This window comes from Choloepus didactylus, chromosome 2 (genome assembly GCF_015220235.1).
Source record: "Choloepus didactylus isolate mChoDid1 chromosome 2, mChoDid1.pri, whole genome shotgun sequence".
In the NCBI taxonomy this organism is placed as follows: Eukaryota; Metazoa; Chordata; class Mammalia; order Pilosa; family Megalonychidae; genus Choloepus; species Choloepus didactylus.
In genome coordinates, this window is record NC_051308.1 from 39,285,738 (window position 1) to 39,312,638 (window position 26,901).

General features: G+C 34.7%; 1 protein-coding gene across 7 annotated transcripts in view; it reads right to left on the reverse strand.

The window, feature by feature from the left end:
* The window catches only part of MARK1 (microtubule affinity regulating kinase 1), a 160,021-nt gene that overhangs the window by 75,269 nt on the left and 57,851 nt on the right, over positions 1-26,901 (reverse strand). For 5 of the 7 annotated variants that reach the window (XM_037823477.1, XM_037823464.1, XM_037823484.1 and 2 more), the window contains exons 2-6: positions 19,726-19,929; positions 18,470-18,523; positions 8,533-8,581; positions 7,371-7,436; positions 4,423-4,493 (exon numbers count right to left, since the gene is read on the reverse strand). In XM_037823477.1, the coding sequence (XP_037679405.1) occupies positions 4,423-4,493; positions 7,371-7,436; positions 8,533-8,581; positions 18,470-18,523; positions 19,726-19,929 (444 nt within the window). Of the gene's footprint in view, positions 1-4,422; positions 4,494-7,370; positions 7,437-8,532; positions 8,582-15,344; positions 15,730-18,469; positions 18,524-19,725; positions 19,930-22,238; positions 22,660-26,901 lie in introns of those variants that run through there. The other 2 variants (XM_037823470.1, XM_037823509.1) reach the window with 2 other exon arrangements.

Sequence of the window (26,901 nt, forward strand, 5' to 3'; positions counted from 1 at the left end):
AGGTGGAGAACTGACTTGAGAGGTATAGGTGACTCAGAGACGCCATCTGCTGGTTAGTTAGAAAAAGTGCACGCCACCAAACAGTGTTTCTGAAAAATTAGATAGGTTTCTTTTTTACAACTTGAAAGAACCCTGTCAAGCAGAGCAAATACCAAGAGGCCAAAAACAACAAAAAATCTCAATGCATATGATAAAACCAGATGATATGGAGAACCCAACTCCAAACACACAAATCAAGTTATCAGAAGAGACAAAGTACCTCGCACAATTAATCAAAGAACTACAATCAAGGAACAAAAACTTGGCAAAGGATTTAAAGGACATCAAGAAAACCATGCCCAGGATATAAGTGACATAAAGAAGACCCTAGAAGAGCATAAAGAAGACATTGCAAGAGTAAATAAAACATAGAAGATCTTATGGAAATAAAAGAAACTGTTGGCCAAATTAAAAAGACTCTGGATATTCACAATACAAGAGTAGAGGAAGCTGAAAAACATCTCAGTGTCCTAGAAGTCCACAGAAGAGAAAATGAAAGAACAAAAGAAAGAATGGAGAAAAAAATCGAAAAAATCAAAATGGATCTCAGGGATACAATAGATAAAATAAAATGTCCAAACTTAAGACTCATTGGTGTCCCAGAAGGGGAAGAGAAAGGTAAAGGTCTAGAAAGAGTATTCAAAGAAATTGTTAGGGAAGTACCTTCTACACAATATAAATACACAAAGCATAAATGCCCAGCAAACTCCAAATAGAATAAATCCAAATAAAACCACTCCGAGACATATTCTGATCAGACTCTCAAATACTGAAGAGAAGGAGCAAGTTCTGAAAGCAGCAAGAGAAAAGCAATTCACCACATACAAAGGAAACAACATAAGACTAAGTTGTGACTACTCAGCGGCCACCATGGAGGTGAAAAGGCAGTGGCATAGCATATTTAAAATTCTGAGAGAGAAAAATTTCCAACCAAGAATACTTTATCCAGCAAAATTCTCCTTCAAATTCAAGGGAGAGCTTAAATTTTTCACAGACAAACAAATGCTGAGACTTTGCCAATAAAAGACCCGCCCTACTTCAGATTCTAAAGGGAGCCCTACCAACAGAGAAACAAAGAAAAGAGAAAGAGATATAGAGAACTTTAACAGACATATATAGTACCTTACATCCCAAAGAACCAGGACACTCATTTTTCTCTAGTGATCACAGATCTTTCTCCAGAAGGGACCATAAGCTGGGACATAAAACAAGTCTCAAGAAATTAAAAAAAAAAATAAAAATAAAAAATTGAATATACTCAAAGCACATTCTCCAACCACAATGGAATACAAATAGAAGTCAATAATTTTCGAACTGTAACTCCACTATTTACTTCCTACATGATATAAATTACACAAACTCTAATGACAAATCAGTGGTTTTGAACTCAATGTAAAATATGTAATTTTAGACAACTATGTAAAGGTGGGGGAATGGAGGAGTATAGGAACATAGTTTATGTGTCCTATTGAAATGAAGGTGGTATCAAAGAAAAACAAGTTTGATATGGATTTAAGAGGTTAATTTTAACCCCCACAGCAAACACAAATAAATTATCAGAGAATATAACCATAGAGATGAAATGTAGAGTTTGGGTTAAAAGAAATGGGGGAAGGGGCAATGGGGAGTTAAGAAATGAGTGTAGAGTTGCTGTTTGAGGTGAAGGGAAATTTCTAGTAATGGATGGTGGGAAAGAGCATTACAACATTCTAAATGCGATTAATCCCACTAACGGAAGGCTAGGGAGGGGGTGGAATGGGAAGATTTAGGCTGTATATGTGTTTCCACAACTGGAAAAAAAAAAAAAAAAAAAAAAAAAAAGACAGTCTAAATAGATGACGATTGAATGCCAAGGATGAACTTGGATGGGACTGAAGGCTAGAGGACAGGTGGCTCAAAGGGACACAGCTGAGACATAAGGTAAAGGAAATACAGAATGTAAGCTTTGTATCATTGCTGAATCTCTTGTACTTCTTAGCTGCACTTAATGGGATTGCATAAAAGAATGTTCTTGTTCATGGGAAGTGTATATGTGAATTATAGTGTATGTTCAAGGATGTGTGCAGCTAGCTCTCATATGTTCAGAAGACAGAGCAATAGATGATGGATGACAGGGAGGGAGGGAAAGAAACAGCGATGTGCCAGCATGTTAAAGTTGGTGGATTGAGCTATCGGGGGAGGGGGTCAGGGTATGATGGAATTCTGTGTATGGGGTTAGTATTGTTTTTGCCACTGTTCCTATAACTTTGAATTTATTTCAAAAAAAAAAAAAAAAAAGGTAAGTAGCAACAGTTTTAAAATATAAAGATCCCAACAGGAATATTCAATGCCAATTGGAATTTTACTGCCAGTGTGCTACATGAACTACTGTAACTGACATTTAATGAACAGAAATAGTTAAAGTGATGGCTGTAGTGCTTTACTTACGGTAAGATTGGACTTTCATTTAAGGAGAGCAAAGAATTTAGCAGTAGGTGGATGAACACTATTTAGGTTCTAAATGTTCCTTTCTCACTACCAGTTGTTGTTAGATCCAGCTAATTTAAGATAATTGCCTCTAGGAATTTATCCTTAATGAAAGGGCTATGTATATCTTTGGTATATATCACTTCTCAAACTGCATTCCAAAAAGTAGTAATGATGTGAGATAGTAATAATAGAAGTTCCAGAAAACAAACACACACTCCATGGTAAAACAATTTGGGGAAAGCCATGTCAAAAAAAAAAGTTAAATAGGTTTTTTTTAATTCCCCTCCATTCTAGACCTCTGATCTTTTAATATGTTCAAATACATGTAAATCTCTTAGGGGAAGATCTTGTATCAGTATTCAGTGTTTCCCAAACTTATTGATTACACTTCCCCTCTAATTGGAGAATTAGTGTTCATGCTTAAAGAAGAGGTAATAAGATATTTTTAAATGAAAGACTTTAAATTCACTGAAGGAAATTTTTGGATATGGTAAGCTTGCTGCTGAAACTTTACTTCAGTAACTTTTATGAACAAATTACAATTCACTAATTTGTCATTTCTACAATGATTTATAAAGCATGCTTATTTTAATCATTTGGTTCCTAAAACTGAAAAATCAAAAGCTAAATAGAATTAATAGACTTTTTCTTATTTTATCATTTCCATAACAAGTCATATTCAAGTTGAACTGGCAACATGAAGATCTTACTACATTCTTCTGCCACATTTGCAAGGTTCCATGCCTACTTGGCAAAATAAAATTGACTGCATTCTTTATATCTACAAAAATATTTGAATTATAAAAGAAAATAATACATAAACCTCTTAAATAGTAACAAAATGCTATATACATAAAGCTAATAATACTTGATGAAAATTATTAGATAAGGCTTCAAAGGTCACTGTGCTGGTTTGAATGTATTATGTCCCCCAGAAAAAGCCATGTTCTTTGATGCAGTCTTGTGGGGCAGACGTATTGGTGGGGATTAAGTTGGAACGTTTAGAATAAGTTGTTTGCGTAGAGATGTGCCCTACCCAGCTGTAGGTGGTAACTCTGATGAAATAATTTCCATGGAGGCATGGCCTCACCCATTTAGGGTGGGCCTTGATCAGTGGAGCCATATAAATGAGCTGACAAACAGAAAGGAACTCAGTGCAGCTGTAAGTGACGTTTTAAGAGGAGCTACAGCCAGAAGGGACACTTTGAAGAAAGCATAGGAGCTGCAGAGGAGAGACAGTTTGAAGACGGCCGTTGAAAGCAGACTCTTGTTCCACAGAAGCTAAGAGAAGACAAATACCCCAAGTGCAACTAAGAGTGACATTTTTGAGGAACTGCAGCCTAGAGAGGAACGTCCTGGGAGAAAGCCATTTTGAAACGAGAACTTGGGAGCAGACGCCAGCCACATGACTTCCCAGATAATACAGGTTATCCGGACACCACTGGCCATCCTCCAGTGAAGGTACCCGATTGCTGATGTGTTACCTTGGACACTTTATGGCCTTAAGACTGTAACTGTGTAACCAAATAAACCCCCTTTTATAAAAGCCAATCCATCTCTGGTGTTTTGCATTCCAGCAGCATTAGCAAACTAGAACAGTCACACATTTCTTTTTTTGTTGTTTTTATCTCAATCTAGTCTATGCTTCCAAGACTCTCAAAGAATTAATAAGGTGAGTCCCACCTATAAAAATTTCACTATTTAAAGACCATCCAACCACCTGCAACTATTTTAAATTTATGCTCAGGAAGAACAGATTTCTTTTTTCAGAAGTTTTCCATTCTCAAAAAAATGCAAGAAAGCAGGAATTTTTCCTTTTAATATACCATGTACTCTGAAGTCCAGTTTATAATACCGTCCATTGTTCATCACTAAAAATACCAGGAAAACAAAACTGAAAACTACTTTCCATACCTGCCTAAATTTTGCACGGGCCTCTTTCTCTTTCATTCTTCCATGGGCAACTAAGTAATCAAATACTTCACCTGAATCAGAAAAGTAAAGCAGGTAGTAAAATATACATAGATTGTCAATTTACAAGTTATAATATATGCAATTTCAAGTTTTTTTTGCTTGTTTTTAAGGAAACTTTTGGCCTACAATTTTCTGCTAGCTCTATATAAGTCACAAAATAATAAAAAGAAAAGATATATTACGTGTAGAATTGAGTATCCACAACAGCTTGATGTCTCAGAAAAACTCTTAAATAAGTTATAAAAACATAACCAAGAAAACTTGCTTTTTGCTTTCAAGTATTCTGTAAAAATACAGTCAACTCTTTATTATCTATTCTAATAAAGGGAAGCCACAACATGGCAATCAAAAATCACATTTAATTTTGTATTTGGGGCCTACATTTCAAACAAAATAATGAAGTCATATCATGTAGGATTTCTCTTTTAAATTCTACCCATTATGAAGTCTCAGTAAAATTTCATCGCACTACTTCCCTCCAGACTGATTTCCTACTTTTCCTTCCAATACTCAGATTATGCTTATTCTCACTCTATTTATTTAATATATTTTGGTAATTACCTGTAAATTATATATACATAATTAAATCACTCTTGCCTGTATCTCCTATCACACTAAATGAATCTATAAATTATATGAACATCATCATCCATATCAGTACTTGATTTATACCTTTGTCCCCATGACAGAAAAGTGGACAGACAACAAATATTTGTTGAAATAATTTTAAAATAACTAGAAGCTGTAGAAATTTTCTATTTGATCCATAACTTTACATGTTTTTCTATAACAGTTTGTAAGTTTTTTTCATTTTTCTGTGGTCAATACTAGCCAAAAAAGCAAACTGATATTCAGTTACAATAAGAAAAATTTATTTTTATGACCTACAATTATAATTTACAACATACAGAAATACATATATATTTTTTTAAACTCATGAAATGACCTAAAGAGCTCTTATAAAGTAAAGCAGAACAGATATAAACTCAGGCTTTACAATCAGACTAATTTGTGTATGAATCCTGGTTTAACCTCTAAGCAATTACTGGGTGACATTAGGAAAATTTCTTAATTCATTAAGACTCAGTTTTTACCTACTGCCTAGCTCACATGGCTGTTGTGAGGATTAAACGGAATAATGCATGTGCTTAGCAAAGTGACTGGCATGCAGTAAGCACTCAATAAATGACACCATTTGTACCTAGGTATACTGATATATTACATATGAATACATGCAATATCAATCCTAGGAGATAAGAAAATATTAAAAATGAAATACGTAATGGATGTATGTCAGATGAAATTAATATACCTACAATGTTAAACAGCATGTTACATGAAGCATACTTAAGTGACTGAACAGGATGATGAGAACAGAGAAATGAATGGATGCTGTAGGTGACCTGTCATAGTAGTTAATTCCATCTCACTTTTAGATATGTGAGTTTAGACTGGGAAAGATTTATCAAAGAGTTCAAATATTTGGAACGATTCTTAAGTTCTGCCTGGGATGCTCATACCCCAGATATTTACATGACTCAGTCCTTCCCTTTATTTATTACATATTATTTGTTTATGATTTGTCTCCCCAGTTAGAATATAAACTTTTTTAGGGCAGGGAGTTTATATTTGTTCCCACTTTACTCTCAGTACCTCAAATATTACTTGGTATATAATAAACTTTTAATAAATAATGTTTGCATGAATGAAGGAAGGAATAAATATACCATTCCGGAGTCACCCTGATGCCTACTTTTAATGGGCTCCTTTGGACTAAAGATGGTTCAAAAATCGTAAAGTAGCACCCTGTTTTCCTAACCACTGAAATCTTCTGCCTCTTTAGTGAACGAGAATCTATTCCTGGGAAAGAGGCCGCTGTCTGACTCAACTCTTGTTCATACTAGATTTCTGGCGTGCATGTCAGATTTAATCCTAAAAACATCTAGAAATTTCTGAGGAAAAACATCGTGTTTTATTTTCCAGTGTTACCTTGCTATTTTTTTAGGGATTAAAAGGGCAAGAAAATGTTTCTAGTTTTTTTTTTTTTTTTAAACCATAGAATCATGCTGGGTATGTTTTTTTGTTTGTTTGCTTTTTTCACAGGGTCACTGACTGGCAAGTCCCCAAAGCTGAAGAAAACCTATCATCAGGAATCAGAACTGAATGACGGACCAGCAGGTTGGGCTGAATTCCAGTATCATCTTTCTATACTACTCCCTGCTGCCCCTCCCAACTATGCTACTGAAGGAGAGCAGTGTAACCCCTTGTGCTCCTTATTATTCTAGCCATTGCTCCCCTTCATTAGCACCAATAGAGAGTTGACTGTACTTACCATTAATCATTAAAACAGTATTCATATTAATATTAACACAGCCTTGCAGACCTTTATAAAAACAGAAAGGAGTCCACAAATTTTTAGTAGTCTATAGTTTATCATAGCAAAGTGTGTCTAGCTCCTTTCCCCAAAAGGAAAAAGCAAGTCATAACTGTACTAAAAATAACACTCAGGGTTCCCACGCTGACAAATTGTTACAGAAAACTAACTAAAGAATAGAAAAAAAGAGAAAAAGTTCATTATGTTAATCATAATAGTATTATGATATATTATTATGATATAATAATATTTAGATAAGAGAACTGAAACATTCATAGATGAGAAGGCAAATTAAGTTTCAGAAGATACCCCTAAATAATATGAGTTAAGTAAAAATTTCAATAATCAAATCTAGCATGAGGTCTTGAAAATACTGAATTTTCCTTAAGATATGATTTAAAGCATTTTAACAAAAATTCATTGGCAATAATAACATCAATGTTATAACAAGCATTCAGGCATGGATAATTCTATGTCTCATCAAAGATAACTTTTTAATCCTCCCCATTCTTACCCCCACTGGCGTATTCCATGACTAAATAGAGGGTCTTCTCTGTTTCAATAACTTCAAACAATTTTACTGAAAAAAGAAGTAGAGATATAACTCTATAAATGTTAGTGTAGATGGGATGTGCTTTAAGAAAATTAAAGGTAACACTAAACCAGTAGAAAATTTACTAAAAATATTTAATTAAAATTTTAAATTTAAAAATTCTCCCAAGAGTTATTACTCCTAGATGAAAACTACTTACCACTAAGTGATGTGGAACCAACTGCTGGGTCAATAAAGAGTTAAGTTTCTAGGGTGAAAAATACTTTTCTTTTTCTAATTAGAATAAGATAATTAAAAGGGAACTCTCAAAATCAGAATAATGAAAAAAATTTTAACTAAAGCTTAAAAGAGGCCACATTAAAACGAGCCTATCATAAAGCATTACATAGTCTTTGACACAGAAACAAAAATAAAAACATTTATGTTATATTACAAAAGTTTCTAGTTAAAAAACTAAATTACCAGAATTATGTAGTTGAAGCTATTCACCAGTCATAATATCTCTGATAAAGAAAAGATTTTAAAATATGCAAGAAACAAGTGTTCAAAAAGTAAAACAGATTAAGACATTTGTTTTTCACTTCTTATAATTATATGACTTCAAATAATAATATACCTGATCAATAAATACATTTGTAAAGATAGGGATAAATTAAAAATTTCTTGAAATAAATTCACTAAAGTTGAAATCAATTATTTGCTTTAAGCATGCAAATTAGTTATTTTGCCTATAAACTATAATCAAACTCAAATTCATATTATCAGATTATCTGAATTCATTTTTTTAAATACCTAAAAGGCACGCAATCTCTATTTAAAGAGATTTAGTAAGGAAATACAAAAAGCATGTTTGCATATATTAACTAACTCCAAATAATATCTATTATTTTAATGGAAAGTAGAAGATAACAGATAATAGAAAACAGTAATTGATAGCCATCAACTACAACTTTCTAATCTATTTTTATCCAAAGCATCACTTTCTCAGGTTATCACACAGGTTCTTACTTTCCTTCTGTTAATAAAGAACCTTTAAAATTGCATCTTTTAAAAACTGTATCTTTTCAAGTATACACAATATTAAGGAAAATATATCAGTTATTAATTATACATAATGTCATACCTATGTTAGGATGATTCAGTATCTTCATTATTCGTACTTCTCGAAACAACTGGTAGAGAAAATAGGTAGACATAATTCTGTTAAAAAAAAGAATACTTGAGCAGAGTCAACTGAATCATCCACTTAGAGAAATTCATATGCTTACCAGACCCTACAGGAGCCTGGCAATGAACTGAGAAACAAGAGATTTGCTTCTTTGTTTTTCAGTTCTAATTCTGCACAGACAAGGGATATAACCTAGACTGAGACACTAACTTTGCTGAGACTTGGTTTCCAAGAGAATTTTTACTGCATGAACCAAATTCTCCATAAAGTTCCAAAATCCTAGTTACGTGAGTGAGTGAATGTGCCATACACAGTAAGATTTATACTTTATTCAACTACTCTTCATTCCTAGGGAAAAAAGTAAGATAATGTGGGAATGAAATGGAGTGATCTTTCACATGATCTTTATCCAAAAACAACCTTCCTTGGGGGTCCAACTCTTTAAAGTCATCTCTATTGGCACTTTATGAAAAATTAAAAGACAGAAATCTATATTTAAATAAAACTTGAACAGGAAATAAACTACTTTGATGTAGCATTTTGGGGAGACTAGTAGAGCAATATTAAAGAATAATAAAAATGTATTTACCACTTTATAGAAAACCACAACAAAACGACAAGTCACATGAAACATGAATGTTATTATTTCCCCTCCCTTTCATTTTTCTTATTGAACAAAATAAGGCACAGTTTTCAAAAGTATGATTTGGCTTTTATTTTCTTTTTCTCTTGTCTTTGAGTATGTGTTAGACTGAAAACCAAGCAACCTGTTTAAAGAAAATAGAAAACCAAGAATTGGTAGAATTCCAAAAGGTCTATTTTAGGACATATATTTTTATTTGAAAATCTAAATTTAATGTTTTCAGAGGTGAACAATTCCAATCTGAATTACTTTTAGCTCTAAAATAAACAGTAAGTAAAATATAAGGAAACTATAAATCACATTAGACAGGAATGTCTATTCTATCACTGTATTTTATTGTAATCTCGTATCTGTCCTACAGGTTTCACTAGCTTTACAAACATTACAGTGACATGAAACAATTCTTTTTTGAAAAACCATATATTTTAATGATAAAGGCAATCATCTTGAAAAATTTCCTAATACCGCTGTGTATTAACAAGTATAGCCATATGCCAAAACCCAAAAAAATGACAATATCAAATGCAAGAACACTCATCATTGCTGATGGGAATGTAAAATGGTACAGCCACTCTGGAAGACAGTTTGCAGTTTCTTTCGAAGCTAAACATGGTCTTACAACATAATAATATTACATTACATTCATATCTTGTAAATATTATTATTCATTAGATTAGAGAATGATACAACCACTGATGATATTAATTATCAAAAGTATAAGAGCAAATGACAGTTTCAATTTTCATAGTGAGATATATGCATCTTCAAATGTATTAGGCATTACCATATTACTCTACTACTCTACTACTATGCTTTGAGCTATAGCCTGTTACTTATGATTTTGCTGGCTGGAGCCTCTGACAAAGGGAGGCAACCTCCACCTACAGGAGCCCCTTAGGGTTTTGGACTGTCACCTTCCAAACATGGCAATCATGTGCAGCTGTTTTGAAAAGAAGCTTGCTACTGGGCTTTTGTTGAAACTAAACACCTGGCTCATGGAGGGACCATACTGCCTTACCAAGGTGGGTGAACCAGGAGGTGAGGGAGGTAGCATAAGTAGACTTTTTGAGCCTATTTTTTGAGGAGGCTGTTCCAATGCTCAGCAATACCAGATGCCTGCAGACAGTACAGAGTGTGGAATGCTCATCAAATACCTTGGCTTATCAATCTGTTGTTGATTCCAGCCTGTCACATCAGAAAACAGCTCCTTACCATGGGCTTCCCTAGAAGGAAGTCACATACCCTCACTTCCTCCTCAGAGCTCTTAGAGGAGGTGAGAGACTTGGTCTGAGGGGGACAGCCCCAGGTCAGGAGAGAGAAGTGTGTCCAGGCAGTGCCAGGAGTCCAGGTAAGTACCTGAGGACTGAGGAGACCACCACCCGCCTAGGGTATTGGGGATGCCCCCCTAGGGTATTGGGGATGCCACCCTGCCCGGGCTAACAAGAGGGGCAGAGCTCTGTGGAGAATCCTCTGTTCTGGTGGGTAGTCCCTTCAGAACTCACTCAGGGTTTTTACACTGACTCCTGACCCCACCTTGGGACTTCTTCCTCTGCTTACTGGATGTTGCCCCTTAGACTAGGGCCCTTACCTTCCTGAGAATTCCACAGATGAAGTGCAGGGGCACCTCCTAGGTGACAACTGTCCAGGGACTCCCTGGGCTGACACAGTAGGGTGGGAGTCTTGGGTTAGATTTGCAGACGATCTAGATTTCTGGTTTTCAACCTTTTTTGTTTCTTGTTATGGCACAGGAGCAGATAAAATTTACATATAACTATAAAATCACAACTGACAAATCTGATGATCCTAGGTTTTGATGTAACCAAAGGAGTTTCTTCCAAAAACACAAGTCAAATATTATGACAGACTTGTAATGACATTCATAAAATCATTTTAAGAGCACTGAGAAGTAAAATTAGCAATTTCAAGACTTTAAAAATCATTTTATAAGAAAAATACATAGTTGTAACTATTTTTTTTAAATACTGGACTTTATTTTTAAAAATATGGATTTTCCCTCTGAACCTCTACCCAATATCCAAAGAATGTATTAAAAAGAATAAACACAAATAACCCTTATTTTGGTTTTGCTATAATATATAGATTTTAAAGTTTCTGAACTTGTTGTTATACGAGAAGCTTTATTACAAGTCTCACAAGATGCAATCAAGGTGTTTGTGGGTGCATTCTTACCTGGAAGCTCAGTTGGCAAAGACTCTACTTCCAAGCTCACCCAGATATCATTTGATTCATTTGTGTTATCAATATTATGTTTTTCTAACAGAAAAGTCCCTGGTACCATTCTTGCTCTCCTGCACTTATATATAAATAAATTACCTCTGCTCTTTCCATCTCTTCTTGTTTTCATATTAACATTTTATTTATCAGTTAAGTTGGCTGAAATAACTATAAAGTCACAAATCACAAGCATTATTGTACAGTATAAGTCTTTATAACCGACCTCCACTTAACCAACCTGCCCGATGAACCGTTGCTCTCCATTCTCTCTGCAATGCTCACAGCTAGTGGTATTCCCTGAACCCTCACACTCCCCCACCAGTAGAGCAGCATGCTTAACAAAGGTTATCTAGATCCCAAATAAGTTTGCCTGTTGTTCTTTTTTGTTGTTGTTGTTGATATATTCACATACCACACAATCATCCAAAGCAAACAATCAATTGTTCACATTACCATTACACAGTTGTGCATTCATCACCACAATTAATTTTTGAACATTTTCATTACCGCAAAAAAAAAAAAGAATAAAAATTAAGGTAAAAAAGAAGATGAACATCCCATCCCCCCCATACCTCCCTATTATTCATTTACTTATTGCCCCATTTTTCTACTCATCTGTCCACACACTGGATAAAGGGAATGTGAGCCACAAGACTTTCACAATCACATGGTCATACAGTGTAGGCTACATAGTTATACAATCGTCTTCAAGTATCAAGGCTACTGGGTTGTAGTTCAATGGTTTCAGGTATTTCCTTCTAGCTATTCCAATACACTAAAAACTAAAAAGGGATATCTATATAACGCATAAGAAAAACCTCCAGAAAGTCCTCTCGATTACATTTGAGATCCCTCAGCCACTGAAGCTTTATTTTGTTTCATTTCTCTTCCTTATTTTGGTCAAGAATTGCCAGTTGTTCTTGCCAATGCAAATAGATAATTAATGTACTCATTTCCTACTGCTGAGTAACAAATCACCACAACCCTAGCAACTTAAAACAAACACACATTTATCATCTCATAGTTTCTGTGTGTTAGTATTCCTGGCACAGCTTAGATAGGCCCTCTCCTCCAAGTCTCACAAGGTTGCATTCAAAGTGTTGTATAGGTGGCATTCTCTTCTAGAGGCTCGACTGGGGAAGAATCCACTTTCAAGCTCATCCAGGTGGTTGGCAGAATTCATTTCCTTGTAGTTGTAAGACCAAGGACCATGGTTTCTCGCTGGCTTTCAGCTGGAGGCCACCCTTAGCTCTTAGAGACTGCTCGCAGTTGTTTCACCAGGTGGGCTTCTCCAACATAGTCATCTACTTCATCAAGCATGTAAAGATAGAGTCTTATAAAACGTAATGTTATCTTGAGAGTGAAATCTCATTTTCTTTGCCTTATTCAGTTGGTTAGAAGCAGGTCACAGGTCCTGCTCACAGTCAAGGGAAGGGATTACATAAAAATACAAACATCAAGAGTCACCCTAAAGTCTGTCCACCAATGAATTACAAGTTTGTTGTTTAACAAAACAAACTAAATTGAACAGAATACTTTGGAAATACTAGATAAAAGTTGCTAAAGAAATTACTGTTCAGTTAGGTGTGGCTAAGATAAATGTAAAGCATTAAAACAAAAACTAAAATTTGATTTTTCACTGTGGTTAAATTCTTCCTCCATTAATTAAAAAAGTGAAACCACATACACACAAAAAAAGTGGAAATGATTCTGAGTTTATGAGTGTGGCTGGTATAAGATAAACCAAAAAAAGAACGCCGATCAGCAGACCCAAACTCCAAGAAAAGGCTTTGGCCCTACATCAAAATAATAGTCAATGGATGTACATTTATGTGTCTAATTTAAATGTAAAATGTTAAATGTTTATATAATTTTTATAACTTTTCACTTAACCTATTTTTTCAATTAGTAGCTCTGATTCCATCATATCACAGGGCTTCTCTACCTTACTTTCTAACAGGCATAAGCGTTTTTTGTGTGGGAAGGGTAGTCCATTATGTTGTAGCATAAATACATCAGGCTGGCTCCTAATTCTAACTCCTTTGCTTTCTCTCCTGTATCAAGAAAACGCATCAAATTGCAAAGGAATGAGGACAACGTCATAATAACAATCTTGAATTTACTCTTGTTAATTTTTGTTAAATTATTGGCAATTTCAGTAATTACTCCTGGAAGCAAAGTGGTTGGGGCATATCTCATAACTAATTAAAACATACTGATATCTTCTGGCAGCTCCATGCCTGAGATTGACTAATCAAAAGGAACAGACTGACTTCATGTCCTTCAGGCACTCATCCCTAAATACTGATTTTCGATCATTTCTTTGCTCTGCTTTTGTCGGCTATTGAATGGAAATGAGTTCACAATTACAGACTCTCACTGGTACCTGGAGTGTAGCTATTCTGTTCTACCAGGAACAGAATGGTGCTGGGGATAGGGATAAAATCATATTGTGAAAATTGGGGCATCTAACAAAAATAACAACCTGAATAGAAGGCCACTTGACTTCCATCTGGAGATGAATCCAGGGAAATAGCTACAGGCAGGGCCAAAGTTCTCATCAGAAAGTAATATTTTATTCTGGTTAGTATATTAATACCCAGCCACTGGGTTCCTGTATCTCAAAGATGTCTCAAATATATTGTTCTATTCTTGGTTTTCTCTCCTTCAGAAGTTTTTGACAAGGAGAAAGGCAAAAACATAACAAGAAAGAACATGAACGTGTGTGTGGGTTGGGTGTGTGTTAGCTAAAACTGAGAGACAGCTGTGAAGAGAGTGGTTGCGGTTGGAAGGAGTGATTAGAATGTTTTAAGCAGTTTTATGACTAAGGATAATAAAATGCCAGAATCCTACCCAACCAATCATCTCTCCCCTCAAAGAAACACTTAACTGTCAGCTAGATTTGGATCACTAACCCTCCAAATCTAAAGAATTCTGGCAAACTGAGCGGAAGCACCTGGCCTCAGCAAAGATCTACAATGTCTATTCCTCTCCATGATACCCTCCACCCCTCCCTAAAACTCTTATTTTCCAATTGGCTGCGTAAAAAAAGAGACTGGAGCTAACATCTGAGTCTTCTGCAGCAGCTGCATGAGTCAAAAGGAGCAGGGAGTGGAAGAGAGAGCAAGACACACACAACACACACACACACACAATTTTTTTTTTAACCCGGAGAAGACCCCTACCATCAAGGATGCCAATCATATTAGTGCTTGCTCTTCCTTAGAAAAGGAGGGAAAGGTGGAGAGGAGGATCAGAGGGTTATATTTAGTTTTTTACCCTGAGATATAGTTATTTTTATAAAAGTCAGTTGTGAAGAAAATTATCAACACAATATGATAATAAGAATATTTTCAAAATAAAACATTTGTAACCTATTGTCAAAAAAAAGGGTCAATTATTGTATGTGCCATATGCTCCAGTATGAGTAAGAAAACAGACCTGTCTGCAGGTACATTAAATAGCCCCACATGTCTATTTGAATTTCTGATTCTAATTTTTAGCTCTTTTCTTTCTCATTTTCAAGCTGTGATGTTCTGATGTGTCCAGCATATATAAATCCAGGCAAGAGAGGTCTGAATTCACTAACCCCTTCAAACTTACTGTTTCAGGTTTGCTGTGCGCTGGAAATTGAAGACAGAGTTTTATTAAAATTGTGTGGTCAGAGAAGTAAGTGCTGAGTGGGGGCTTGAGGTGGGTCTTCTATGATAAAAAAGCAGGGACTTCACTGTTCGTACTTAGTAACTACTCTATTATTCAGAGGCCCTTATTGTTTCCTTCTTGGTTCTTGGTTTTGTTTCAGACAATTAAACTTAATAAATAATCCTCAAGTCTATGAGATACTTACTTTTCAATTCATCCTCCCTGGTTAGGGTTTAAGTCCATTAGTGTCATCAATATTTGCTTCAATTATAAATATTTTCCTTCTCTCTGCACCACTACAACTTCTTATTCCTTCCTACTTCCTCCATCCCTTCTGCCTATTACTCTTTTTTGATGGTGGGGAAGTTTGATATATTTAGAACTAACCAACTGGACATGGATTAGACAATCCTCATTATATTTACACCCAAATTATCAATCAGCGGCCAGTCAAATGCATGTTGTCTTCTCTCCACTAGTCTTGCTCACTACATTGCACTTGGCCTTGTCAGGATCATAGGTCTTCTTCACTACTTGCTTGATTTTGAGGCAGAGGACTACTCTGTGGCCATGGAGAGCTTGATGACGGCATTGGTCAGCTTGTTCCTCCAGGGAGAGTTCTTCCAGGCCACCTTCAGAGTCAGAATAAACAGGGCTCGTAGAAGGTGGGTGACATACAGAGCACCAAAAATTTTGTCATTTGTACATAAACTGTGTCCAATTTTCAAAACCCAGTGGAATTTCTGAGAGAAACATAATTTTACATTTCAAATTTGTGAACTGTGAACAAAATTGCTTCATTATTTTAGTTTTCCTCCAAAACTACTCGATGGCTTTACAGATTCCCAAAGATCACTAGTATAGACCATAGTACAAACACCACCAATACATTAGGTGGCATTCACACTTCGAAGAGGAAGAAGGGCATGTGGCTTCTACCTCAAATACTTTTAAATAATAAAAACTTATTAAATTGGATTCCATTAATTTAAAATATGTAATGCCAATTATAGGAACATAATACGTGAACAATATCAAAGTCAAAGAGGCTTAACAATTTCAAAGACCATTCCCTTTTAAGAATTTAATATTTCAAAGATTTAAATAGTTGTAGTATCAACTTCCTATTGCTTTTATCTATCACTGATGTTAGCAAAGGAAGGCAGTATTTCCTATAAATATCTTATATACAGAGAGGGAAAATGGAGGGAAATCAACTTGGACTTAGATGAAAATCCAGAACAAGATTAAACCCAACATTGCTGAAGGTGCGATTCTTTATGACTTAAGTGATTAAAATGAATGCTTATCTCATATAAATGTGTTACTCTCTGCCTTTTAACAAGCAAGCACTCCTAAGACATGGAGAGCAAGTTTTCCTATTTTTTACCTAATAAGATTGATAGCTAATGCTAAGGAAAACAAATAGATTACTTTTCATTCCACTATTTGTTTGAATGCAACTGACTAGAAGATGCTACTAGCATTTAATAAATGTTGAATGTTCTGTAATTCATGAGAGCTAATCAAGCCTTGATCTGTTCTTACAAAACGTAACGGAAGTCAATTTATGAATTTAGATGTAAATTATTTTTAAAGCAAAAACATACATATTGTGTACTGGCAAATTTAGCAAATTAAAATTTTTCCTTCCCTTTTATTTTTACAGATTAAGGAAAGCAAAGCTGCCATGATTCTTTATATGTTTGTTTCAAAAAAGCAACACTTTATCAATTAGATTAGCAGAATTTATAACAAAAATTACTTGTCATCGACCACTAGATTTTTTAGTTATTTAGATAAATAAAGCAACATCCAGTTTCATATTTGTATGTTTTAACAAGCACAACTTTATAGCTATTTGGCCTTCTTTGGAAAGACAGAATGAGGGTCACATTGCTGTATACCCCACCTAGCACAACACGCCTGGAGTAGTTCTAAAAGGCCACTTGAAATCACTCAATTTACCTGAGTAATCCACAGTTTAATCCAGCAAAAGTGGAAAAGCTGGGTGGGTCATGGGAAAGGCCACTGGTACAGTTACACAGTTTGCGCTTTTCAAGCAAGGGGTGCCAAAAATCTGCCTCACCATGGCCCTTGCCCACTAAAAAGGCCATCTTTGGGTAATTCATCTGCCCAGGGAGGACTCCTTTTTGTAACTCGCACAAATAACAACATGGTTAGCTGAAGGACTGGTACTAGAAGACATTTCCTCCCAGAGGGGGCACATAAGATCAATTATCTCACACTCAGAGAAAGAAGAGAGGCCAGCAAACACCTTTCATGTTCTCATTGACCAGAAATAGCAGTACTAAGAAAAGTTACATTGGCTGTCAAATTTAAAAGGAATATCATCGAAGTACAAAAACAGATCTCTAAGTAGAAATGCATAAATAAACCGATTTATGTGGCACTGAACTAAATGGAAATGCAAACTCCCATTTTTTTTTATTTTTATTTTTGTAAATAGAAGTCTTGAAAGTTTAATTATATTTTAAATGCTTGGGAAATAGGGTGAAGGGTATGGAAATTTTGCTTTGTGTGTGTGCGCATCATTTAATGACTACATTAACAAAGCCAGCATCCCACAATCTATAATTTATATAAATCCAGTGGCCATCAGACCCAAATTTTTAATGTAATGTTGACATAGCAGGTATGTTAAAAACACCATTCTAAAAATTTCTTATAAGATTCTGTTTTATAAATCGAAAGGTAGTTATGTCACAATTACATATTTGACTACGATCCCACTATATTCTGATAAAATTCACAAGGTGTATTTTCTCACTAGGTACAAATTTAGCACATATGTCATAAACATTAAAATATCTGCTTCATTTTTAAAGTAGTAAAATGTGCATTTGATAAAGTTTTCCCATTTAAGTAATAACAGAAGCAACATAAAACAGCATTAGTTTACCAGGCAATACTTGTCCTAACCACTCCTCTTCTCTCCCTATTGATGTATGACTTCACTCTTTGAAAAAAGTCCCTATCTTTTACTGTAAGTTAGTTGAAGTCTAGTTCTTAGGAATAAGCAATAAAAAGAAATACCTATGGACAATATTAAATATTACCTCTTAAGATTTTTAAGCAGAATCCCGAATACTTCAAAATATTGGATATAAAATTTTATTCTGGTAATTTAGAAGTGACAAATTCCTTTAAATGGTACATGCATCTGAGTAGTATTTTTCAAACTACTTTATAAGTTATAAACATTTTTTATATCATATGTCTTTTTTTCATATAGTTGGTAAAATGTAGTACTGTATCTAACAGGAAATTTAGGATAACTCAGTTTACAGAATATCATATATTAATAAGAAACTCATATTTTAACTATTTACTATTAAAACAATTAAATACCTTTTGTAGACTGGTAGGATTGAGCTGAGTTTTGTCTATTATTTTGACAGCAACCTAAAAAAAGAGAATCAAACTATATTTGAGAACATATATTTTAGTGAATAAAAACATACAATGAAAATATCTGCTGTTTCACTCCTAACTAGATATAATTTAGATATATTTTGTATTCAAACAATTGGGTGGTAATTTTGCTAATCTGGAAGTCAATATACTCCATTGACTAAAATCTTTAACCTATCTGATCCTAAATCAATAATATTAAGCCTTTGGTATTTCTTCCAAATTTCTCATTTAAAGCAAAAATCACCTTGAATCTCAATCTTTTACTTATAATCCTGACAAGCAACAATTAATTGGGGTGGCTTATAAACTTGCAGTAAGGTAATCATTATATGAATAAAATGATTACACTAGTAGAGAGATTGGACACCCAAGCTTACTTACAGTAGACTGACAAGACAGATTTGAATGTCCTCTGAATTATCTGCCTAGTGTAGCCTGTGTTTGAACAACTCCAGAGTCAGAATGAATAGGGAGGAATAAATTCAATAGAAGTGATAATATTAGGTACAGAGCAAAGAGAAAACTTATTAAAACATTTTATGATTGAGGCTTTTTAAAATATAGTCAGATCCAGTAAGCATTATGTAATTTAGAATGTTAGATGTTCATTTAAATAAAGACTTCGACCCCAACACAAAGATGTAAACATAATACATATATGTGCAAATATATAAATTTTTACTATATAAATGCACATAATTTAAAATACATGGGATTTTAGAAATCAAATTCTCTTATTACCTAAGAAAAATACCTCTATAACAACACTTGTTCAACATGATCTCTAAATGATCATAAATTAGTGGATGACTTTCTGCATATTTATACCTAATTTACCTTGAGCAATAATTATTAAGAAGAACTTATCCTAGCTCTGTTCCTAGGGTTCAGTAGCAATGTAATCAGAAATGTTCATCAGAAATCATGTAATGAAAGGCAGAAGCCTGAGGAAGGCTCATCTGCAGCACACCTGATTTATAAGAGATTTTAATATATAAGGATGCTTTTTTTCTAAACATTAAAAGGTCAACTTTTATGCCATGATATAGCTCTACATATTAATGTCCCACTTGCACAAATGCCGTGTTTACTTATTACAACTGTCATTGATTCCCCAACATACAAGAAAGCTTTTTAACAAGACTCTGGGGAGATCTAAGAAAATATTAAAAGGCATCATGAAAACTTACCTCTCTACCAGTTAGAACATGTCTCGCCAATTTCACTTTGGCAAAATTTCCCTTCCCTATTGTTTTTTGTAAACGATAATTTCCAATGTGAGGCTGTTCATCTGTTGCTGATGTAATGGAATTTCTACACCGAGGGATGTTCTGTCTGCTACTTGATTTAGTAGGTTGGATGTGTGGTTCAGTATATCCATCCACAGATATATGCTAAGAAAAAGGTTACAAGATTTCATTGTTAATTAAATTATATTATATTATGGAAAGGACAATTAAAAATACAGTAAATAATTTCCATTAACAACTCATCTTCAGTGAAAATACACTGCACTACATGTTTTTAAAGTTTGAGCATTCTATTTATAATTTCTACTTGATTTCTGCTCTCTTTGTTAGAAGGAATGTAGCTATTTGAAATTAAACATTCTACATAGATTTAAGTATATTCCTTTGATCAAAAAATATAAATGGATGGACTAGGAGCCTTACAGTCCAGGCCATCAATTCTTTAAGGTATTAACCCATTAAGCTGAGATCACCACATAGTCCAAGAATGCTTCATTAACAGGGCAGAACATCTTTACTGCCAACATAAACAACCCCGTGAGTCTAATTCTGTGTTTTCTGTAAACTAGTTCAGCACTTGTCATGTTCATTTTTCCATCTGCTGGGCAAAAAACTCAGCCTACTCACAACCCGGCTGCTTACTTCAAGTATACTTCTAATCAATTTTTGCCCAAACCCATCACTCTCAAGGGAGAACTGTCTATACCCCTGCCCAGGTCCACAACCTAACCTCTAATGCATTCCTCCTCAAGGCAAAGACATCCCCTTGTCTCACAGTCTCAAACCAGCCTATAAATGCAATAAAATAGCTGATCCTATTCACCTGTGTGTTCAGTACAAGCCTAACCAACTCCGTTTCTCTCACCAGCTCTGACTGTTCCTGCTCTTGTCCGGTTTTGCCTGTATTCTGACATACATAAAATTTCTAGCAGTTTTTGCAAAAAAAAAAAAAATAGAATCACATGTGATAAACATAACATCTTTCTCTAACTGGCATCTTAAAAATAGCTGAGGATGAGAGAACAACCTAGCAAAGGAAGGGAATATTTTATATTTGCAATGTAACTAATTCAGATTGCTATCTATACAAGCAAAAGCTTGTTTAAAAAGATTTGATCAAAAATTTCTTAAAGGCAAGTAACCCCCAGAAAACCTCTTCTGTTGCTCAGATGTGGCGTCTCTAAGCCAACTCTGCAGGTAAACTCACTGCCCACCCCCTACATGGGGCATGACTCCCAGGGGTGTAAATCTCCCTGGCAATGTGGGACATGACTCCTGGGGATGAACCTAGACCCAGCATCATGGAATTGAGAATGCCTTCTTGACCAAAAGGGGGAAGAGAAATGAAACAAAATAAAGTTTCAGCGGCTGAGAAAGATTTCAAATAGAGTTGAGAGGACATTTTGGAGGTTATTCTTACGCGTTATATAGATATCCCTTTTTAGTTTTTAGTGTATTGGAACAGCTAGAAAGAAATACCTGAAACCACTGAAATGCAACCCAATAGCCTTAATTCTTGAAGATGACTGTATAACTATATAGCTTACACTATGTGACAACTGACTGTGAAAACCTTGTGGCTCACACTCCCTCTATCCAGGTATGGACAGATGAGTTAAAAAGTGGAGACAAAAAGTAAATGAATAATAGGGAGGGATGGAACGGATGGAATGTTTTGGGTCTTCTTGTTTACTTTAATTTTTGTTCTTTTTTTACGGTAATGAAAATGTTCAAAAATTAATTGTGATGAATGCACAACTATAATGGTACTATGCACAACTGATTGTACACTTTGAATAACTGAATGGTATGTTAATATATATCAATAAAATTGAATAAAAAAATTTCTTAAAGGCAACTTTAAAGAAGACTCCATCTACCAGTGTCAAGTAAAGCATGATTCAGGTCATTTTTTTATTTCTTACTACTTTGTGATATTTTACACCAATATAAAAATAAATTTATATTTATAAATTAAATTTATATTTATAAATTGTATTTATAAATTAAATTTAATTTATAAATTAAATTTATATTTATAAAAATAAATTTTTATAAAAATAAAAAAAATATTTTTAACTCGGCTCAGGATTAAATCCCTGGTAGAGGGTTCTCTGGATCTTACACACACCTGCAGCCTCTGGCCTCATTCTGAGTTAGACGCCCCTTTGATGTAGTCTCATACAACCTGTATTTCTACACATTACAGCATCCTTTGCATTGTACCATCATTATGTATTTACTTATCTGTCCCCAACACTCTATTATAAGCAATTTGAGGGCAGGGGGAATTTCTTTTCATTTTATATTTATATATTTTTATAATATATAAATATATATATAAAATATTTGTTTTTATATAAAATATATTTTATATATTTATATAAATATATTTATATATAAAATATATATATACACAAATATATTTATATTTTATATTTTATTTTACTTACCACATTGCAGAGTGCCAGACACATAGGAAGGATTCAATAAATCAATGGTTCTCAGAATGTGGTCCCTGGACTAGCACTATCAGCATCAACTATGCATTTGTCAGAAATGTAAATTCTCTGGGTAATATCAGACCTGCTAAATCAGAAACTCTCAGGGTAGGGCCTAGCAATATGTGTTTCAACAAGTCTTCCAGGTGATTCTGATGTATAACAAAGTTTGATTACTACTGCAATAAATAATTTAGGAAGGAGGTAAATGCAAAGTTATTCATTGACTCTTGGTGACTTTTCTATTATCTGGGCAAACAAGATTTTAATTACACCCAATTTTTAAGAGTTAACAGACTGCTATAACATTTGCCACAAATACTACTTCCTTATCTGAACTTGTTCTGCAAAGAACATTGACTTGTCCAACCTTCAAGATTTAATCTGAGTATCTCCTCAACAGAGCTTTCTATGTCTTTTCACAAAGCAGAGGAGATTACCCTCTCTTCTATTGCTACCTTTATCTATAGTAAAAATGCCTACAATAGTACTATCATACCATCTTCTAAGTATTAGTCCATTGTCTATTTTCACTATTTAGACCTAAATCTCCTAAAGCCCCATAGCTTAATAAAGTGTTAAACACAAAGTAAGCATCAATACACAGAATTGAAGGAATTTAGCTCCTGGTACCCATTTAGAATGACTTCTGTGGAATGCCTCCTTACTGTCCAGATTTTTTATGTCTATAATAGAAGTATGAATTAAAATACTTGACTTGTAACCCAATTTCCAATGATGGCTGCAAGGTATATCCTGACTCTTTGCCATGTAACTTTCCAGTGCCCTCCCAATGAGGGTGAGGCATACTTCCCCACTCTTTGGGTTCAGTCATGTGATTTGCTGTGGACAAGAGAATGAGTTGGGAAGCAACTTCAACTTAAGTCTTCAAGAGGCTTTTTGTGTTTCAATCTGCTCTCTAATAAACTTCTGCCATCACCATGAAAAGGACTTGCTCAGGCTGATCCCAGGAGGGGGGTGAGAAACACATGGAACAGAGCCACTCCCAGCTGAGCCCAGATTAAATCACCTACTGTTAGCTGACTTTCTGACTCATAAGAAATAATCAATGGTGGTTGTTTTAAGCGACTGCTTGTTGGGATGATTTATTACAGTGCAATGTTTGCTGACACATGAAGCTATCACTACTTTGAAATTAAGAGGAAAACTTAGGAGAAAAATAGGAAAACATTTATAAACAATTGGGGGATTACTATCAGACACAGTGAAACACCAGTAAAGTCTATAAACAATAAAAGAGAGCCATGTAATCAAATCCCTAAGGAGAAACCCTTGATTATAAGCTTCCCATATCTATTTTGTAGTCCTGGCACCAGGTATGGTATAACAAAGGGGTTGGCAAACTTTTACTGTACAAATATAAACAGTAAATATTTTAGACTTTGCAGGCCACCTACTGTTTCTGTCATATATTGTTCTCGTCCCCTTCCCCCACCCCACCCCCTTTTTTTAAACAGTCCTTTAATATGTAAAAAACATTCCTAGCTCAGCACCATACATGGCTGGATTTGGCCCAAAGGCTGCCTATTTCTGGTTTAACACATCACATTTGGGGAGGCAGGATTAAATTGTTTCTGGCTGATCCTCCAAATAGATGAGGAGATTCCAGGAATAGCATGAATATAGCCAACATGGTCTGTACTTAAAAAGCAGAGTACAAGACAGTGAGTCTTCTAAAAATATTATTTCTTCTCACTCTTCCCATCCAAATTGGGAAGGGTAATATATTCTCCAAAATGTTTTTCTTTTTAAAGATCTCCTAACTTTTTATATTAAGTATGATCATTTTATGAGCCATCCAACATGTATAAAATACATTTATGAGTTTTAAACAATAGATTAAAACATGCTACAAAGCACATATTTTATATTACACATGTCCAATTTAAAGTGCCCACCCAACTAAACATTTCAAAAAAATTACATCTTTCTCTAGGATTGCCACAACACCTTTTCTTGAAGGGACTCTCTATAAAGATTAGTTTGGGATAGCTGATATAACTCCTTTCTGATCAATAGCTTAACTCTTAAATAAGAAACCTGGGAAGAAAAAGAATTCAGATCATGCTGGATTAAATAGTTTATTTTAGGGCTGCCTCAACCTTAAGGCTATTAGACATAAAAATTTATGTTAGCTCAATCACAGAATGTCTGTGGGTTTTAGTTCCAGCCTTTAGCCAAAAAATACAAATTTAAATCTTGTCATTTCTTTCTTCAAGTTGTCCACTTGTGGTAGGTTGAATTATGTACCCCAGGGGGAGGAAAACAAACAAACAAAAAACATGTTTTTAATCTTAATCCCATTCCTGTGGGTGTGAACCCACCGCAAACATGACCTTTTGAAGATGTTATTTTTAGTTAAGGTGTAGTTAACAGAATCAGCATGGTTCTTAATCCTATTACTGGGGACCTTACCAAAGAGAAAAACAGGAGAAGCTAGAAGTCAGAAGTCAGCAGGAACCAGAAAGAGAAAGGAGAGGACATCACCATGGGACAGGAAATCCAAGAAACCCCAAGGATTGCCAGCCAGACAGAATGCTACTGACCCCAGGAAGACGTAAGCCTTCCAGACTGTGAAACAATGAAAACAAATTCCTGTTGTTAAATCAACCTATCATGTGGTAATTGTCACAGTAGCCTGGAAACTTAAGACACCACCCAATCCAGTACACCTTGATTTCCTTCATTCCTTCTGCTACATGACCCTAAAGCATACCTTGAGTATATACCATATTCAAAGTAAGCTATGTCATAGATCACCAGATTCCAATTCCTGAATAATAACAGATTTTTTTCTGGTTTTAATGCTAACTGAAATACTACTCTCTAGCAATGCATCCTTGGGCAAGTTATTTAACCTTTCTGTAACTATTTCCTTATCTGTAAAACAGAGCTAATAATGCCTACTTCATAGTGTTCTTCTGATTTACCTAAAGGTTCTTAAAACAGTGAGTGATAAGCACTATGTGTTCATTAAAACCACACAAAGAAATAAAAATAACCCATCTCCTAGGCCAGATAACCAGTCCCAAATTTCCACTATCTCCCTGAGTGTGTGTTGCCTACAACCACTTCTGGTATCAATTTCTCTGTCAGGTTTCTTGTCCACAAGCAACAGAAACCAACTCAGAATAACTCAAGCAGTAAAGAGATGTATTGAAGTTTATGGGTAGCTGAAAAAACCCTGAGGATAAAGCTGACATTTCAGGAAAAGAAGACATAGAATGGCTGTGTCAGGGTGATACAACAGAGTGACTAGGGTGGAGGTGAGGTGAATGCTACCTTGGATAGAATGGTTAGCATAGGAATATTTCAATAGATGACATTTGAGCTAGACCTAAAAGATGAAGAGGAGCCAGATATGTCAGTAAAGAGCAACCCAGGCAGGGAAATGAATAAACAGAAAAGTTCCAAGTTAAGAACATGCTTTGTGAGTTCACAGAAGAAATATACATAAGAAAATAGTAAATTAAATTGTATACTCCTTCAAAGGCCTACATGGTGAAAATTTCATAGTCCAAAAGAAAAAACTACAGCTAATCACATTCTCACTAGTGACATTCAAATGGTTCAAGCAATAGATACAAATCCCTGCACATCTGACCATACTAATCCAGACTTAAAAAGCAAAGAAAGGTGCAGAGTGGCTAACAAATAGGAAATGAATGAATAAATGAATGCATAGATGAATTAATTAACAAACAAATGTTAAAGAAAAAAAATATATTAAAGAAAGCCACAAGTTTATCTCACATTAACATCCTGAGTGGTATTTCTCTTTCTTCTGAAGCAAACAACTTTTAAATCAAGAGAAAATCTGGCTGGGATTAGGAGTTCGGTTTCATAATTTTTTCCTCTCTGAGAACTGATGGTGGCACAGCAATGGATAATGAAGACATTATCATTATCCAGAAGGAAAAATGGTAATGGAAGCTATCATTTATTGAAGTCGTATGTGGTAGGAGCTCTATTACATGCTTTACATGCATTATCTCTTTTAATCTTCATAACAACTCTACCAAGAAGTATACTATGTGACCCATTTTATAGATGAGAAAAATACGGCTCAGATATGTACCAGGTGACTTTGACTCTCTGGTGTCAATCCCAGATTCTATATAATTATCATAAAGTGCACAGGTGTGTTGGGGTGGGTTGTAGCTCTATGGAGTTTATGCCTCCATGTCCCTTCCTCTGAATTAAAAAATGCTAAAATTATCACACACAAACAAAAACACTAGACATAATTTTATGCTATTCCCAACACTGACAGTGTAATATATAATACGGTCCTGAGAAAGCCACACAAGTAACATACCAAATACATGGCAATCATGTTAGTTAGACTATCTTGGAAGTAGAGTTGGCCAAAAGGCTGTAATTTTGTGGAAATAGAGATGATTGCCCTACTTTAAAAAATGGGATCTACTACACTTCACTTCCAATAATAGGTGAACTTCACTCAGTGCTTTATTTTGGCTGGAGTTTTTTAATTGACTGAACTACATGAGGGAGCATTTCTGACTTTGTTGTTAGTTGGAAAGTAGCCTGGGAACCATAAAGTTCAGGGCAACTGACAAGTGTCATTTTAAAA